General features: G+C 56.9%; 2 protein-coding genes across 2 annotated transcripts in view; both read left to right on the forward strand.

The window, feature by feature from the left end:
- Window positions 1–7,087: 7,087 nt before the first annotated feature.
- Window positions 7,088–16,839, forward strand: Ankrd33b (ankyrin repeat domain 33B). The gene is made up of 2 exons (XM_048368233.1): window positions 7,088–7,402; window positions 16,777–16,839. The coding sequence occupies exons 1-2, from the start codon at window positions 7,088–7,090 to the stop codon at window positions 16,837–16,839; spliced, it is 378 nt and encodes a 125-aa protein (XP_048224190.1).
- Window positions 7,279–18,193, forward strand: part of LOC125367522 (ankyrin repeat domain-containing protein 33B-like) — a 31,288-nt gene continuing 20,373 nt past the window's right edge. Inside the window, exon 1 of the mRNA XM_048368216.1 lies at window positions 7,279–7,402. The gene's annotated coding sequence lies outside the window, so the exon portion shown is untranslated. The remainder of the gene's footprint in view (window positions 7,403–18,193) is intronic.

Consider the following 18,193-nt stretch of genomic DNA (forward strand, 5'->3'; position numbering starts at 1 on the left):
CATGTACGTGTGTATATGACACATAAGTATGAATATATGAATATACATGTGTATATATACATATATGTCTAGATTTGCATTACAGTTTTGCTTCCAATAGTAACCAATAGTAACCTCTGAGAATAAATGAAGAGTTCATAAACATTAGATTATTCAAATGAGGTTATGACCTTCCGGTTGACTGCTGTACAGTTTGGGAGAGGCTGTGGATGTTTTTTTTAGGGAACCTCTTTCAGGGATGGCAAGGAGCCAGCTGTGCTGAGAACCGGTTCTGTGCGAGGAGGCAGCTGGACGTCTTTCTCCGTGCATCTTGGTACCTACGCTGCGGAAGGCAGGCAGGTCCAGGGATTGGGGGGGGGGGTGGTGGAAGTTTGCAAGGATGTGGAGTCCCACCTGCCTCCCCTCGCCATCTTTCCCTGCTCGGATCTTGAATCTCTCATCACGCTATCCGGGTCGCGCGCGGCTGAGCTTCCTGTCTCCACCCTTCCCGGAGTGTTCAGAACAGGGGAGGACCCCGCACGCCCCTCAGGACCTCGAGCGGGGAGGCCCCGTGGCCTGCTGTGTCTGTTCTAACCCTTACCCAGCGCTCGTTACGTGCCGGGTGCTGTTTTAAGTCCTGCAGAGCACACGGCGTGGCACGCACACTTGTGTGCACATACACACATACTGGGAAAAGCGTGTCTTTCGTGCCAGTTCTGGGGCTTGAACTCAGGGCCTGGTGCTGTCCCTGAGCCTTTGTGCGCAAGGCTGCTGCTCTACCACCTGAGTCCTGGCTCCATGTCTGTCTTTTCTAACTGGGGATAAGCGTGTCACGGATTTTCCTTCCCCGGGCTGGCTTTGAACCACGATCCTCAGCTTCTTGAGTAGCCATGATTACAGGCGGGAGCCACTAATGACCAGAAAAGCATGTCTTCTTCTTCTCTCTCCTACAGAAAGAAGCCACTGGGAGAATGGTAGATGGAAAATGGCTCCCGCCCTGGCTCTCCTGATGTCCTCCGGGGAGGTGGGCCCGAGGAGCGAGGCTCGCTTGTGCGGGGAGCAGCCTTGCCAGTAAACCATCCCTGTCCCTTGAGTTGCTGTGTGCGGCCGCAGGCCTGACACGCGCACGCACGCGCACGCGCACGCGCACACGCACGGTGAACGCTCCTAGTTGGGTTAGCTGCCTTTGGGGAATTTGAGATAAGCAACAAAATGGACGATGGCTCAGTCTCAGCCCAGGAGAAATCCCTGCGCCCCGAGTGCTAGGAACAATCCGGACCTTTGGGCCCTGCTGGGCGAGTGAAGGCCCCCAGGCCGGGGGGCGGTCAGAGAGGGGGCTCCTGAGCCCCCAAGAGGGCCCAGGTGTCCCCAGTAGCAGTAGCACCCCCTCCAGCCCTGGGCGTTCCTGGAGAGGGACGACGGACACAGCTTACGCAGTGCCCCGCTTTACAGACAGCGACGGGTGGGGGTTCTCACGCGGCGCCCTGAGCACCCCGATGGCGCGTGGGGCACGCAGGGAGCCTCTCCTCCCGGTGGCTGCAGGCCGGAGCAGGCCGGGCGGCCATCTAGAATGCATACACGAGGGGCAAATCAGGGCAGAGACCGCTTGTGAGAGCCGGTTTCGAACCCCCATCCTCAGGTCGCAGCCTCCTGAGTAGCTAGGATGACAGGCGTGAGCCACTGGCGCCAGAGGACCTTTTCCGACCCCTAGAATCTAAAACATAAACCTGGGCTCTCTCACTCCCCCCCCCCTTGTTCCCTCCCCCACCCCCCATGGTACTGGTTAACAGATTGGCTCCCCTGCGTTCATCTCTTTCTATAATGTGTCTCCCCTGGGAACAGAGGCGCCCCAAGGACAGATGTTTGGGATGAACACATCACCCTAAGCCAAGGGTGCAGGTCCTGCACAGACCCATCCTCAGAGCTAGCGGGGTCCCCCCCCGTCCCCCGGAACAATCTCTGGGGACAGCTGACCTTACACACGGATCCTCAGAAAACGATGACAGAACAAAGCTCTGTTTGCCGCCACAGGGCGTGTGTGTGTGTGTGTGTGTGTGCGCGCCTGTGTGTGTCACGGGCGCAACCCTTGCAAAGGCACACACCAGCCACGCTTCACCGCGCGTTTCCTTGCTTCTGGTCTTGCAGGTAACTTAGGCGACAGGTGTGGAGAGCAGCCCCCAGCATGCAGCGCATGCTCAGCAGCCGGGTGGCACGTCAGGATGCGAGGAACAGACTGGAGAGACAGTAAGCTCAGGGAGCAGGCCTGCTCCAGCTGTGAGGTTTGCCGAGGTCTTTCGTCTTCCCTCTGCCTTCGGTGTCCGTGGCGCCCCGCAAGGACGTGGAGGGTCAGATCCTCCATGGCTGCTGTTGAGGAGATCCGTTTGCTAACGTTGCTGAGCACAGCTGAGCGAAGCAGCAGGCAAGTTCGCACGTGGATTTCTGTCTTGTGCTAGTCACCCACAAAGGCAGAGCCCTTTCGCTCGTCTCTTTGCTGGCTCTGGGGCTCCTGTGCTGTTGGGGGGATGCACGCGCCTGAATCCAGGCCAGTCAGGGCCAAACCTCAGCTGCCCTCGCTGGCAGGAGACCCGGGGACTCTCGGCCAGAGCTTCCTTGGCAGTTCTAGGCAGATCCAGATCGGCAGCAAGCCGGCTTGGGGGTTCTGGCTGGACTGCGGTCGCGCGAGGTATCTTCCTGTCCGTGTGAACAACTCCGGGAAATTTGCAAGAACTCCTCCACAATTCCCCCTGGCTTAACTCAAGCTATTTGAAAAACGATGACTCAAAACACGCCCATCAGCCCCTCACTTCTGCTTCTCAGGGACAGCTGGAGGAGAGCCCGCCGCCAGCTCGGGACTCTGAGCTGCTCCAGCCTCCATCCTTTTAATAAGCAGGGTTTAAAAAAAATAAAATGCTTTATTGTTATGATAAAGGTGATGTACAGAGGGGTTACCGTTTCATAAGTCAAATAATGAGTACATTGGGGGGGGCAGTCCTGGGGCTTGAACTCAGGGCCTGAGCACTGTCCCTGAGCTCCTTTTGCTCAAGGCTAGCACTCTGCCACTTGAGCCACAGCGCCACTTGTTTTTCTGTTACTAATTGGAGCTAAGAGTTTCACAGACTGTCTTCTCCCCGCTGGTTTTGAACTGTGATCCTCAGATCTCAGCCTCCTGGGTAGGTAGGATTACAGGTGTGAGCCACCAGTACCTGCCAGAGCACCTTCCTTCCTCCTTTCCTTCCTTTCTTGTCAGTTGTGGGGTTTGAACTCAGGGCCTGGGTGCTGTCTGTGAGCCTCTTTGTGCTCAAGGCTAGGGCTCTACCACTTGAATCCCAGCACCGCTCTTGGCTTTTTCTGAGTAATTTATTGGGGATAAGAGCCTTCTGGAGCCCTAAGCTCTGGAGTCCCCTCCTCAGCCATGGCCCGTTTTCTTATCTGATGCTTTACTCTGCAACGGACTCCTTTCCTTTTGTCTCTCTCATGAGTCTCATTGTGAGTCTGAGCTCAGGTCTTTCTAATTCAGATATCTAGTGGGAGAAATACAGGCATGAACCACCATGACTGGCTCTTTCCTCCCTCTCTCTCTCTTTCTTTCTCCCCCCCCCCCCCTGCTTCTCTCCTCCCTTAAGAGAACTAGCCAGGGCAATCTAGCATCCTTTGCTTTCTCCTTGCCCTACATAGGCCTTTTCCATTTCAATGACTTTCATTCACTCACCAGGAGACCACTGTTTTTTGCCTTTTTGATTTGTAAGCAATTTTTCTCTTCTTGGCTAGGAACCAAGCCCCTTGTAACAGGCAGCCAGCCCAATGAATGTTTTCCCAACAATTTATGTTTTTTTGCTCCACTTGGCTTTAAAAAAAAAAAAAGATTTCTTTTTCTCTTTTTGGTTGAATTTAGTTTCTTTTAGTCGCCCAGCCCGGGAAGCTCCAGAAAGCTTAATCAACAACTCCAAAACAACAACAAAGGAATGTAGATTATTTAACTTCAGTTTGCCTAGCCAGGGTCCCTCCCTAGAACCTCCTCTGGAATTTGGTGACATCATGGCAGGAACTGTAGGGACGGGGCACACCCCTCCTGTCTGCTGCTGGGGCAGAGGTTGCTTCTCGGAATCTAGCTAGAAACCATGCATTGTGGTGGGAGAAGGCTCAAGCCAGTCGAGGTAGGATGTTGTTAAAGAAGACACATCCTGCAGACCTACAGAAACACACCAGCACTATGTGAACATGTTGGCTCCACCAACTGGGGCGGGGGGAGCCCCTTGGAAGCAAGTTGGCCTGCAGTCACTGTGTGCTCGGCCTCGCTCCTGGGCTGGTGCTCCAAGTTAGGCTGCACCCAAAGGAAGCCATTCATTCTCTTGTTAAAAAGCCAGCCCATCTCGGCTACTCAGGAGGCTGAGATCTGAGGATCTCAGTTTGAAGCCAGACTGGGTGGGAAAGTCCCTAAGACTCTTAAATCCAATTTATCACCGAAAAGCTGGAAGTAGAGCTGTGGCCCAAGTGGTAGAGCACCAGCCTCCAGGTAAGGGACACCACCCAGGCCCCAAGTTCAAGTCCCAGTACAGGCACAAAAATTAATAAGTTAACACATTTGGAGAAGCAGCTCCTGTGGAATAATTTACATCATCGAGATGATTTTAATCTTCATAATAATGGAGGTTAACGCTTGCAGTATGCTAATTCCAGACAGTGGGGTTTGCTTCCCTCTTAGTGCTCACCACACCCCTTTCCAAGCAGAAGGGGGGGAGCCCCATTGTACAGGGCTCTCCCATTTCTATATCTTAAAAAACACCTTGTCATTTTGGAAGGCCCGATGTAGAAATGTGCCCCAGCCAGCGCTGACCCAAAGAGAACTTACTCAAAACGAACACGCCTGTATCGAGTCTACGAAACCACACATTAAAAGCAGCTCAATGAATCTCAACAGTGTCGGATAGAGCACAATTTCTCAAAAGGTGTTTAGGATTTAAAAAAACAATAGCCTGAGTTGAATCTGAAGTTTTGATGAACTCTTGTCTTTTTTTCTGGTTTAGGTTTTGTACACATAGCGTGTGTGTGTGTGTGTGTGTGTGTGTGCGCGCGCGCGCACATGACCAAAAGCTTCTACGCCTGATTTGTTGTGTTTTTTTTTTTTTTATCATCTTCCCACACAGTCTATTGTCTTTGTGGTAAAAGGGTGTATATATTTTAAGTCAAGAAGAAAGCCGATGATTTTATTTAGAGTTGACTCTCTTTTGTGGCTTTTTCTCTCCTTCCTCTTTCCCTTCAGTGCTGGGGACCAAACTCCAAGCAGGGCAAGGTAGAGGAGCGGCCCAGAGTCCACTCTTGTCTGTTTCCAGCCGGAACAGCAACCCAGAACTATCCGGACTCATCTTTCTAAGAAAAGAAAAGAGGAAGAAGCAAAGCCTGAAGACAGAAAGAGGGGCCACTCTCCCTCTAGGCTGCGAATTGAGGGCCAGTGGCTCCAGGAGGGGGGGGTCCCCTCTCCCCCCACCCCATTCCAGGTCCTGGCCTCCTCCCAGCCCCCTGGGCAATGCGTTGGGGCGCTGACCGTGCTCTGCCGGGCTGGGGGGATAGGATCAGGGGCTGACAAGCCCAGCCCTCCCAGGGCACTTGGGCATGTGACTCCCCCGACGGCATTGTAGCAGGCTGTGGAAACTAAAACTGTTTCACGAGGGAGGGGGAGTTCCCAGTGGGAATTTCTGCCTCTGTGGCTGGTTAAGAAAACAGTAGAATGTAACCGTGTGTGTGTGTGCGTGTGTGTGCGTGTGTTATATTTTGGCCAGGTTTAGGGGCGCTCCACCTGACGTGGCGGCTCGGGGCCTGCACCCCGGGCCTCTCCCTCGCCAGTTTCTGAGCCCGCTGTGCCGCGCTGGTGACCGGATGACCCAGCCCGTGCCTGTGGCATCCGGGGTTCAAGGACACCGAGTTCCGGGCCTCACCCAGTGTTTCCCCTGTGCGCCCAGGCTGTGCCCTGGGGGGCTCGCGCCTTGTCCACCCTGGAGGGCCTTGCTTGGGCTGGCACGCGTCGAGATGATGGGGGGTGGGGTAGGGGGGGAGCAACGTGGGGGAGGGGAGGCAGACGGCGTGGGGGCGATGGGCTCCCCGGACCTCCAGATCCTGGGTGCTGGGTGCTCGGTGCTCAATGTCGCTGAGCCCCCCCCCCCCCCCCCCGCGCGTGCGCTGGTCCAGCCCCCAAGCTCAACCACAAAGCGAGAGGCTCCGGGTGGGAAATCCTCGCCCACCAATCCCCCCCCCCCCATACCCGCGCGGGACGGGGGCAGCCGGGCCTCCGAGGCGGCGCCCGGGCTGGGCGGCGGGTCAGCGTCCGAGGCGGGCGTCGGGGGGTGGTGGTGGTGGGGGAATCTGCCCCGGGTCAGCGTCCGAGGCGGGCGTCGGGGTGGTGGTGGGGGGGGAATCTGCCCCGGGTCAGCGTCCGAGGCGGGCGTTGGGGTGGTGGGGGGGGGGCGAATCTGCCCGGGCTCCGCTGTGGAGCGGCGGGCGCCGGCCAAACGCCTGGCTCTTCCCGGGATCGGGACCGCAGCCCGCCGGGGCGGCGGGGAGACCCTGCGCGGTGGGCGGGAGCCTCCCCACGCGCGATCGCGCCTTCGCCCCCGTGCGCCCGGGGCTCCCGGCCTGCAGACGGCCGAGCCGGGCCGCGCCGGGCCGCACAACTTCCGAGTGGGGGGAAATGGACGCGGCTTCCCGGGCCGTGTCCTCCGGCGGGCCCGGGGCCCCGCGGGGCGCGTCCCCAGGGTCTGCGGGCGCGGCCGCTGGAAGCCCCCACCCCATCCCCCCCGCGCCCGGGGGGAGTCGGCGCCGCCCTCGGCCCCGCACGTTGTCCTCAGCGCTGCGGGCTCCGCGCGCAAATCCGCAGGCTTAGGTGCCCGAGGTCCCCGGCCGCCCCGGCTCAGCCCCGACCGCGCCCCGGCGCGCGCCCCGCCCCGCCCCGCCCGCCCGCCCGCCCGCCCGCGCTCCGGAGCCCCGCGGCTCCGCCCACCCCGGGGGCTTCGCCGGCTCCCCGGGCGCCGCGGGTGAGCGCGTTCCGCCGGCCCGGGCGGGCGGGGAGCGGTGGTCCCCCGGTCCGCGCCCCCGGCCCCGATCCCCGGGCGCCGGCATGGTGCTGCTGCTGCTGGCCGGGTCCGGGCCCGAGGGCGGCGGGGCGCGCTGCCCGTCCCCGCCGGCCCCCGCCGACCCCGAGGACGACGAGGGGTGCGAGGACGCCCGGAGCCTGGCCGCGGACGACGCGTTCTACCCCCCGGGCGGCGGGGAGCGCGGCGGCGCGGAGCGCGGGGCGGGCGTCCCGGAGGCCGTCCCGGAGGCGGCCGCCCTGCTGCGCGCCGCCGGCGCCAACGACGTGGAGCTGCTGCGGGCGCTCGTGCGGCGGGGGCCGCGGCTCGAGGAGGTGCGGGAGACCGACCGCAACGGCCGGGTAAGCGGGCCACCCCGCGGGTCGCTCCCCCACCCCGCGCCCCGGGGCCGGGCTGCGCCCCCGCTGCCCCCGACCTGGGGAGGCTGGCGCTCACCGAGATCGGGGCGCCGCCTCCGGTGGGGGTGCCCCTCGGATCGCGTGCTCCCCCCGCCCCCGCCCGTGGCTCCGGCTGGGGGCTCCCCCGGCTCCCCCTCCGGCCGGTGGCGAGCGCCGCTGCGCCCCGGGCTGGGGCCTGGCCCCCGACTGCGTGCGTCCGGCGAGGCTGGGGCGCGCGAGACGCTCCGAGAAAGTTAGCTGGAGACGGTTCCAGAAGGACTGCCCGGGAAGGGAAAAAACAGACGCCGGGAGCCGAGAACCTCCCCGGCCTCCCCAGGAGTCCCCGCGGCCCTGGCGCACCGGCACCGATTAGACATGCCCGGGAAGACAGGTGCCTCCGCTTGGGGGCCTGGCTTCTCCCGGGGCGGGCCGAGCGTGGGGGGCGGGGGACACTCATGCTTCAACTTGAACCCATAGCCTTGCTTGTCTCGGGTGTCAGGCAGGGGGAGGGGTCCCCGGCCCTCCCGCAGGTCCCGGTGTGTCCCAGCCGTTAGGCCCCCAGGTGGGGGGGGCCCTGGGGTCCTTGGGTGGGTGGAGCTGCCCCCCCTTTCAGCTTAACCTAGTGGGAGTTTTTAGGCAGGAGTTTCAGATGAGAAAGTCTCTCCTTTCCGAAGCAGCCCCCCCTCCCCGGGGGACATCCCCCCTTTGTCCCCCGCAAAGGGCACAGGTAGGGAAGGTCGCTCTGTTCTGGGCAGCCTGGTCATTCCCAGCGCACCGTGCCCCACTTCTCGCTTCCCTTGCAGTTCTCTTTAATTTATTTCCTTCCTAGGCTGAAGTTGAAAACAGCTGAGCGTGTAGGACACCATAATAAGTCCCGGAGACTAGAGCAGGTGGCCGGCACACCTGCCCCAAGGCGGCCACATGAGTCCCGCGGCCTCAGTGTCCCTTTCTCCCCCCCTCAAGGCTGGTAGTCTTACCACTTGAGACACAGCTCCACTTTGGGCTTTGTGCTGGTTCGTGGGAGATGAGAGTCTGGAATTTTTCTGCCCGGGCTGGCTTTGAACCGTGACCCTCAGATCTCAGCTCCCGAGTTGCTAGGATGACAGGCGTGAGGCGCCAAGCCCGGACCCATGCTCACTTTCTGGTCTGGTTTTTTCCCTCACACACTTCCCCCTTGAACAGAAGAGGGGTTCCTTCCAGACCTGGGGCCTTCCTCCTGCGGGGAAAAGCCACTCTTTCTGCTTTTCTTTCCCCTTGATCACGAAGATGGAGACGCAGAGCCCTTGGGTTTTCTGCTTCAAGCCTCTTCCTCTGCTCAAAATCAAATCGTGGGGGCAAAAGGCCAGGGTTCTGAGCGCTTCTGTTTCCCTCGGAAGGAGCCTGTTAACCCGAGATCTTACCGGTCAAAAATAGCCTCAGTCTTCCAATTGGCTGCTGAAAGAGTCCGGTGTGTTTAGTGCTGGGTGGAGGCTTGAAGATGCATTCTGTAGTCCCTGCCTTTGGGTGTCAGGGAGTTGGCCCTCCCGGGATAACACGGGGCGGAGAGATGTCTGGAGGGAGGGGCAGGTGACCGAGGACCTTTGGTCAGCGTGGTTTGGTCAGGGTGTGGCGTGGAGGAGAGGTCGCCAAGGCTCACCTGACTCAGAGTAGCCAAGAACTAGGAACGGGAGCTGGTTTCGGCATGCGAGGGCCAGGCCGGTGGGTGGGTGCCCCCTGCCGGCTCCGGGGCGCCCTCCCTCCCCGCCGGCTGCTATTTTAGTTCCACACGTAACCTTTCGTCTGTCCCTGACTGAACCGGCAACCTGGATCTGGTGTTAGGGACTGAGATTGTCAACAGGCGGGTCAGCTGAGAGCAGGTGACCTTCGGGGCTGGGCTGGGCAAGGTGGGGGAGGGGGGGGGCGGGAGGGACGGAGGAGGAGGGGGGAGAGCGCGGGCCAAGGCCCTCCAGTCTGCACACTTACTGGTGTGGAAAACTTTGAAGGAAGCCCCAAAGCTTGGGTGGCAGAATGACAGCTCCCACATGCAGTGGGGGGGGGGGGAGGAAGGGGGGAGGATGCCTGTGATCACTTGCACGTTGCGCCAGTACACTGGGGAGCCCCCCCCTTCCCAGTGAAGGGGGGCGTTCCGTAACAAGGTCAGAGGGCTCCGTGGAAGCGAACCCGTTTGTCCCCGCCTCCCTGCCCGGCCTGTGAGCGCCTAGGACCGGCGGCGTTCGCCCAGCGCTGAGTCCCCAGGCGCCCGGGCGGAGTGGGGACCCTGCTCGTGCCTGCTGCACATGCGCGGAGCGGGCGCAGGATGAGGCCTGCGGGATGCACAAGTCAGCACTCCCGTGTGGACGGGGGCAGAGGGGGGTGGAGGGGGTGGAGGGAGAGAGCTGGGGCCGGGACTCCCGGGTCCCACACTCGTGTCTGCTCAGGCAGTCTTGGGATGGTCGAGGCTCCTGGCAGGGACGTGGACCCGTGTCTGTCTCTCTGTCTCTTGTGGGCCCTGGGGCTTGAACTCGGGGCCTGGGTGCTGTGTCCCTGACCCTCTTTGTGCGCAAGGCTAGTGCTCTTATCACTTGAGCCACAGTGTCACTTCTGGTTTTTGGAGACACAAGTCTCGTGGATTTTCCTGCCCGGGCTGGCTTTGAACCACCGCAATCCTCGGATCTCAGCCTCCTGAGTAGCTGGGATTACAGGTGCTAGCCACTGGCTCCTGGCTGTGTCTGCCTCTCTGTACTGACCCTAGCTTGATGCAGCAGAGAGGGGATCTTTTCACTTTTTTGTTTTTGCTTTTGTGCCCGTACTGGGCCTTGCACCAAGGGCCTTACGCGCTTGCTGGGCTTTTTGGCTCACAATTGGCACTTTACCACTTGAGCCATGCCTCCAGTACGGTATTTTGCTGGTTTATTAGAGATAGAATCGTGTGGACTTTCTGCCTGTGCTGGCTTTGAACTCTGATCCTCCCAAGTCTCAGCCTCCTGAGAAGCCAGGATTCTAGGCGAGACCCACCAATGGCTGAGCGGCTGGTGTATTAACAAAAAAAAATTGTGTGTGTACGTGTCGGTCCTGAGGTTTGAACTTTGGGCCTGGGCACTGTCCCTGAGCAGCTTTGTGCAGAAGGCTAGAACTCTACTACTTGAGCCACTTGTGGCTTTTTGGTGGTTAGTTCGAGGTAAGAGTCTCATGGACTTTTCCTGTCCTGGCTAGAATCGAACTGCAGTCAGATCTCTGCCTACCAAGTAGCTCGGATTGTAGGTAGGAGCTGCTGGTACCTCCCACCGTGCCTCTCTTAGAAGGGATTCCCCCACTTGTCTGTGACATCACCCTTACCACCTCTTGAACGTGGTACGTAGCGGTACATTATTCCCGAAGGGCAGCCTAGATCAGCTGACGGACGGCACACCTGTCCCTCGGTCTGCAGTCAGAGGGTGGGCCGGGCAGGCGGCGGGACCAGCACCAGGACGAGCCAGGGTGGCTCAGCCCTGCCCTGTGTGGGTTCCCCTTCCAGCAGGCCGGGGCTGTCCCCCATGGAGGGGCAGGCTCCAGGAGCACCCGTGGGGCCTCGGGAGGCTCCAGCCTGCCCCACGGTCCGCCCCACTGCTGCTGAATTTAGGCCAGATCCACGTGGGACGGAAATCCACGGCTGCTCCCTGGGGCCTCGGCACAGAACTCGGAGGCCCGGTGGCTGGGTGTGGTGGTGGATGAGCCGGGGAGCCGCCATTCCTGCAGGGCCACGCCCTGGCCGGCCCCATCCGCAGTGCGGGGCGGGGGGGGGGGGTGGGGACCGCCGGGAGGAGGGGAAAGTTGGGGTTCTCCCAGGAGAAGCCACGATGGCCGTGGCCTTACCTGTTGTCTGTGGGGGAGCTGCAGGCAGCTTGACCGTGGGCTGGCTCCCCAGTCGCCGCTCTAGAAGATGAGAAATCCCTCCCATTTTCGGGGCGCTCATTACTGTTCATAAACCAAAGGCCTGATGGTTGGTGATGATGACAGCAGTCAGAGCGGAGACGAACTGGCAGCAGGTGCTCAGGTGTCCATTGGCTTCTGTTTGCAAGGGATGCCATGTGCTAAGCCCAAGCATTCATTTATTTACAATTTTGTCTGTTGTTGTTTTGACACTCAGGGGTCTTACTGCGTAGCCCAGGTTGGTTTTGAACCCTTAATCCTCCTTCCTCAGAGGGCTGGCACTGCAAGCCTGTGGCACCCGCCTCTCGGGCCCGGCATTCTTGAGTTGGATGGTTCGGGTTTTCTTTGGTCTTCTTCAGTTGGCCGTGGCAACGTTGTTCCTTTTCTTTCTAGGAAACACTTCTAAGTTTCCTAGGTATTACAAGGTTGCTACAGAGTCCTCTTCTTCACCTTTCCGTACTTAGTATTAGATACTGATTTTCTCTACGGTTTTGTGCTTGTATCTATTTTTTGTTTTGTTTTGATTTAGAGAGTTGACTTTTTGTCTGAATCTGTAATCCTGGCTGCTTGGTCACTTCCCACCCTCCTGTTTGGTATCCTTTCTTGAGGCTTTTTCTTATAATTCATATATATATATATTTTTTTTTTAATAATTCTTCCTGCAGCTTCACTTCAGGAAATTCCCCTGAAGTTTGATATAGAGCATTTTTTATTGCTTCCTTCTAATTTACAACATGCTTTTTTTTTTCAAACCTGAATTATTTAAGATTATATACTTAGAACGTCCTAAATTTCTATTTCAAGCTGTATTTAGGAAAATAATTAGACATCATTTAGAGATCGGGATCTGTAGGATGCCATTTCTTGGCATGTTTATGGGTTTCTTGAGACCTAGGAATCCTGTCAGGATACCCTAGGATGTCGCCGCTGGAACGAGCTCCTCGGATCTCAGTCTCGTGAGTAAGTAGGGTAATAGACGCGAGCCACTGGTATTTGGCTCTCATTCTTTTTCATTAAAAGAAGGCTGTAAGGACGTGGTTAAACTGAATAAAGGTAATAGGTTTCATGTAGGGTCGGGAAGTAACACAGACAGCTTGGTGGGATGTCGGGCACGCATCCATGTATGTGTGTATGCGTGTGTGCACGCGTGTCTGTGCGTGTGCCCGCACGTGCTCCTGTGTCCTCCTGTGAGTGTGCATGAGGCTTTTGGCTGTGTGGGGCTGAGTGTGTCAGTAGCTCCTTCTTGGAGATTTTAGATGAAGTTGGGCACAACGACTCTCGGCTCGAATCCCAGCTACTCAGGAGGCTGGGATCTGAGGACCACAGTTCAAAGCCAGTCCTGGCAGGAGAAGTCCGTGAGACTCTGATCCCCAGTAAATAGCCCCCCTCCCGGTCCGGAAGTGGAGCTGTGGCTCATGTGGTAGAATGCTAGCCTTGAGCAGAAAAGCTCAGGGACAGCATCCAGGCCCTGAGTTCGAGCCCCAGAATGGGCACACACAACCTGAGCCAGTTTGCCTTCCACGTCGTTTCTGTCCGCACGAGGCCGCCTGCGTTTGAGTGGAACCTAGAACGCGGTTAGCGGAGGCTCAGCTGGGCCGGGCGCTCTGGAGGTGAGAGGCCGGGCCGAGAGGACGCCGCTGCTCTGCCCGGGTGCGCGCAGCTGGGTGAGATGGGCCCGGCCCTCGGGGTCGAGGCCGGGAGGGCTGTGCCGTCCAGCTCGGGGCCTGGCCCTCGGGGTCGAGGCCGGGAGGGCTGTGCCGTCCAGCTCGGGGCCTGGCCCTCGGGGTCGAGGCCGGGAGGGCTGTGCCGTCCAGCTCGGGGCCTGGCCCTCACTCCCAGGCAGGGTGAACAGTGCTCCCTGCGCACCCCGGGGTAGATGAGGGAGCTGCTCCCCCGTGCTGAGGAAGGAAGGAAGCTCTGAGTAAAGACCCAAAATTAGAGCACGTCCTGCTGTTCTTGAGTCTAGGAAAGAGCATTCCGGGCAGATGGAGCTGGAGGAAACGCATAGAATGTTCTAGAACAGTCAGAAGGCAGGGGCAGAGCAGCTGGGGAGTTGGCAGGAGGTTGCCAAGGGCTGACTTCGTCTCTGGGTGCCTGCCAGTGTGAACGCCCGGGCTCCGTTCAGCTGCTGAGACACCCCAAAACGGGGCCAGCCTGCCGCGTGCTGGGGCTTCCTTGACATCCTCCAGCCGGGGGCCCTGTGCGGCGGGGCGGGGTGGGGCGGGGTGGGGTGGGGTGGGGTGGGGTGGCCCAGCCCCGCCCCGTGGTCCTGTGGAGGAGGCCCCGGGGTGGAGGCCCCGGGGTGGAGGCCCCGGGGTGGAGGATGTCCCGGGCTGTGCGGGAGTGTAGAGCACCGCTTAGACGTTGCTGTCCGTCGCCTGTCGGCGGATCCCGGGGTCACAGATCCTCGCAGGCCCCGCTGGCCTTCCCCACTCCACCTGCACAGCCGGACGTCGCTGCTCCGTTTCATGGCATCCAAGCCTCAGGGCCTGGAAGCCAGCGCTGAGATTTTTGGCTCAAGTCTGGCCCTCCACCACGGGAGCCCCGGGTCCCCCTTGGCTTGGAGCTAAGAGTCTCCAGGCCGGGACGCTGGCTTGTGAACTCCGCCGCACGTGCTTGGCCGAGCGGCCGGACGGAGTCTCCCCCGCTGGATTTCAGGGGGCGGCGAAGGCGGGGTGTGGGAAGGTTTTGGGGTGTGAGGTGTGGCTGATCTTAAGCCACTTGGAAGGTGTTGTGTTTTCCCTGTGAGTGCTCGTACTCTTACAGTCATCCTTACTGTTTTTGCTCTGACAACAGTGAACAGCAATAGTTACCAGATTATTTTACCCCGCTTCTAATAGGAATATTCACTGGGGGTGGGGTGGGGGGGGTAAATGGAGGGACAAAAGAGAAAAGTGTAAGAGAAGAAAATGAGACAGCCCCCTTTACTACCAGGCTAATGAGAGCATTTAGGTGTTCTTTGCTGATCTGTATATATATATATATATATACATATATATATATATTTATGTTCCTGTCTATAAGTGCAGTTTTGGGGGTCCTACTTTTTATTAATTAGCTTACTCTTAGCTTATTTTTGCATCAGACATACTTCAGTTTCTTCTTTTCATTTTGTAACAGGGTCTCAACTTACGTAGTCCACATTGGTGTCGAACTTGTGATCCTCCAAGGGCTGGATTATGGGTGGGTCTTGCCATGCCCATGTTAGAATCTTGATTTTAAATGGCATCTTCTGTGTATCCCCTAGCTGTCTGCTAATTTGGGGGCAGTTTGCTTGTTTCTGCACTCTTGCTATAATAATAAATAACGCAGTGATGTATGGATATTTTGGTGTCACATATTGACTGTGAGTCTTGGTTTTTAGATCAGTCCCATTTTGCTGTATCCTTTCACACTAAACATTCGGTGTTTGAAGTACCAAAAAGGCTTTATTGGCCCTTGAAGCATTCCGAGTCATATAGGCTTGTTATAAAGTATTCAGATAACAAAGGTAAACATCAAAAGCTAAGGAGGATCATGTGAATGCGATCACATGCGTTAGGTGTAGCTTTCGAGACAGCTAATGTGGTACACGTAACTTTCTTGTCTCCATAGCAATGAAGTCGGGGGCGCCTTCCTACATTGGCAAGTCCGACAATACATTCTGTTTCCTAGATATTTTTATGTATTTAACTTGTGAGTTTCCGTGGACATTGGGGTTATTTCTGGTGTATACTTCAGGAATAGCACTGTGATTCACCCATGCCTTTGCACACCCATCGAATTTCTTTCTCCTGAGGCTGTTGGATCTTGAGTTTGGGTGCAGGTGGTAGGGTCGGTTACGGAGCAGATCACCTGGCTCCTCTCTGGGGGCAGGATGAGACCTCCCTCCCCAACAGCACAAACGGATTTCTTTTCTTTTTTCTCTTTGGTCTGGAGCCAGTTTTGTTGATCTCGGTGGAAGAGAAGGCCTCCCAGTTGAAGGTGCAAGTCTCTGGTGGTTTCTACCTGTTCAGCTGAGAAAGTTTAATATTTTTGTATTTGTCAGATTTATTTATTTCTTACTCGTCTCTGGCCTTGCTGCCATGCTTCAGATTGCCTTTCCGTAGCCAAGGTTATGGAAGCGGCTGTCTGAATTTTCTTCGAGCGCTTTGATGGTTGTGGGTTTACTGACCCAGCTGGGCCTAAGATAGGAGTTGAAGATCCACACATTCTGTTTTCCTGTCCGCCCGGGGCGCTGGTCCATCATGTCGGTGAAGGATCTGTTTTCTGGGGAGACCTGAAATATCTTTATGGTGGAGCATATGGTGTCTCATTAATATTGTAATTCAAATTACTTTGCTTACTAATGTGGCTCTCTATCTATATTTTACATAACATTTATTAGTTCTTCACTACCCATTTGAGTAAAATACTGCTGGTACTTTATGCTGACATTTAATATACTTCAGCTGGTATTTAAATATACCATTGATCGTGCTGATTTTCAATTGCTTTTTAGCCTGATTTCTAATTTTTTTCTCTTTTAATTTCTTCCCTTCCCCCCTTCCCCCCCCCCCCCCCAATGATACTAAGAAATCAAACCCAGGTCTTCATGCATGCTACGCAAGCACTCTACCACTAAGCCACATTCCTAGCCCGTCTAGCATGATGGTCAATGCAAGTGATAATAATTAATGTGTTTATGTAGCCAGGCACTGTGGGGGGGGTATACGCACGTGTGCGTGTGCACGCGTGCACCACTCCTGGGGCTTGAACTCAGGACTTGAGTGCTGTCTCTGAGCTTTTGTGCTCTACAACTTGAGCCATAGCTAGACCTCTGACCTTTTGGTGGTTAGAGATGAGAGTCCCCACTTTGAACTGGGTCCTTGTGTATCACGGTTAGGATTACAGGCATGAGCCACGGGAGTGGGGCCTTTATTCGTTGTTTTATTCATCCTATTTGTCTTTGTGATCAGGAAACTGTTTTAGGGTACACGATGCATACCCTGAACATATACGTATATGCATGTCTACATTTGGGCTTGCCTTTCCTCAGTGTTGTGTGTTGACTTGGGGTACATTCGTGAGTGTTTTTTTTTTTTTTTTGGCTGCTCAGGAACCAGCTGTTTTTCAGCAAAGTCGGGTGCGTATTCCCGCCTCTGTGCAGATTAGATCGCTCCCTGGCTCTTACCTTGAAAGACGGCAGCTTATTCTGGGCCATCTGCCTTATTGTTTTGCCATGGCGGCATCTTCTGTTAAAGCAACAGCTACGGGAGTGAAAGCAGCTGCCTGCCCGCGGGCTTGCAGCGCGCACCGAGAGCTCGCCCGGGCTCGAGCCGCCCGCCCGCCCGCCCGCCCGCCCGCACCGCAAGCGCGTGCAGATTCCCGCCGTCCACCTTCTTCCGTGACACACAGCTTTCCCTGCGCACCACCCCAAGTCTTTGTGTGCACGTATGAACATGCATTTGAACGCGTATTTTTTTTTTGAGGCCGAGTCTTACGAAGTGGCCCCGTCCGGCCTGGAAATCGCTACCTGGTGGAGGCTGGCTTGAGATCGAGGCCCCCGCCTGCCACGCGCTGGGATTCCAGGTGGACACCTGCACGCTTGCCTTCGTGGGACATGTCCTACCCCATCCTCAAGTCCTTTACTATCAGTTCTACACCAGACTTCTCAGCCTCTCCCATGCGAGGCGGGAACATTTTTAACTTGTCACCATTTTCTTCCCCCTTCTACCTCTCGTACAACCAACCTTCCTTCCTTCCTTCCTTCCTTCCTTCCTTCCTTCCTTCCTTCCTTCCTTCCTTCCTTCCTTTCTTGCCAGTCCTGGGCCTTGAACTCAGGGCCTGAGCACTGTCCCTGGCTTCTTTTTGCTCAAGGCTAGCACTCTACCACTTGAGCCACAGTGCCACTTCTGGCCGTTTTCTGCATATGCGGTGCTGGGGAATTGAACCCAGGGCTTCATGTATAGGAGGCGAGCACTCTTGCCACTAGGCCACATTCCCAGCTATTACTTCTTTAAATGTTTGTGTTTTTGCTGTGCTCAGGATGGAACCCAGAGCCTTGTGACTGACAACCAGGCAAGCCCTCCACCCCTGAGTTCCATCCCTAGCCCTACGCTGTCTTCCACTTCTCTTCCCCTGGTGAAATCAATGCCATTTTCTAGACTCTGTAATGAAGCTTATTGAGTCTAGAAGTTGAAACAGGCGACCTTCATATTGTTATCCATGAAAGTGACAAGCCTGCCTTGTTGCTTAAAGGGTCTGTTTGGGGCTAGGAGTGCCCTTTGCTATCTGTTTAAAATTATTTTAGCCCCTTTCCCTCCGTTTTGATCTGTTTATTGATTGCTTATTTTGGCAAAGCTTTAGCTGTTAACCGTTTCAGCAAAAAAAGCAAAACTGAGCTCCTCTTTTGACAGTCCTGCCTTTGCAGATGGGGCCGCTGGGGCATCGCTTAGCTTATGCCATGATTTGGGGTGTTAGAAACGTGCGGGCGGAGGTCCGGGATGCCTGAGCCACGTCCCCACTTCTGGTTTGAGAAGGCGGAGAGCACCTGTAGCTGAATCACAGAACGGAAAGGGATGAATGGGAGGCAGCACGGGGCGGCTGGCAGGCATGGTAACGGCAGCCACCATCTGCGTGTGCAAATGCTTCTCGTGAGCGTCGGGTCCCTGGAGCCGAGGAGGTGCGTGGACAGGAAGCTCACGGGTCCCACGCAGAGCGGTGTGTCACCCAGCGGTGCCTCGGGTTGGGTCTCTTCCGTGACGCTCGCCGCCCACCCGGCTGGCTTGTGCAGAGGAACGGCATGTGTGTTCTGGGCGTGATTTGCAAAGTGTTGGTTTGGTTTCCGTTCTGCCGTGCTGTCCTGTTTATGGAAAGCTGAAATCCCTGGTAGTCGGGAGGAGACAC

Source organism: Perognathus longimembris, chromosome 19 (assembly GCF_023159225.1).
Source record: "Perognathus longimembris pacificus isolate PPM17 chromosome 19, ASM2315922v1, whole genome shotgun sequence".
NCBI lineage: Eukaryota > Metazoa > Chordata > Mammalia > Rodentia > Heteromyidae > Perognathus > Perognathus longimembris.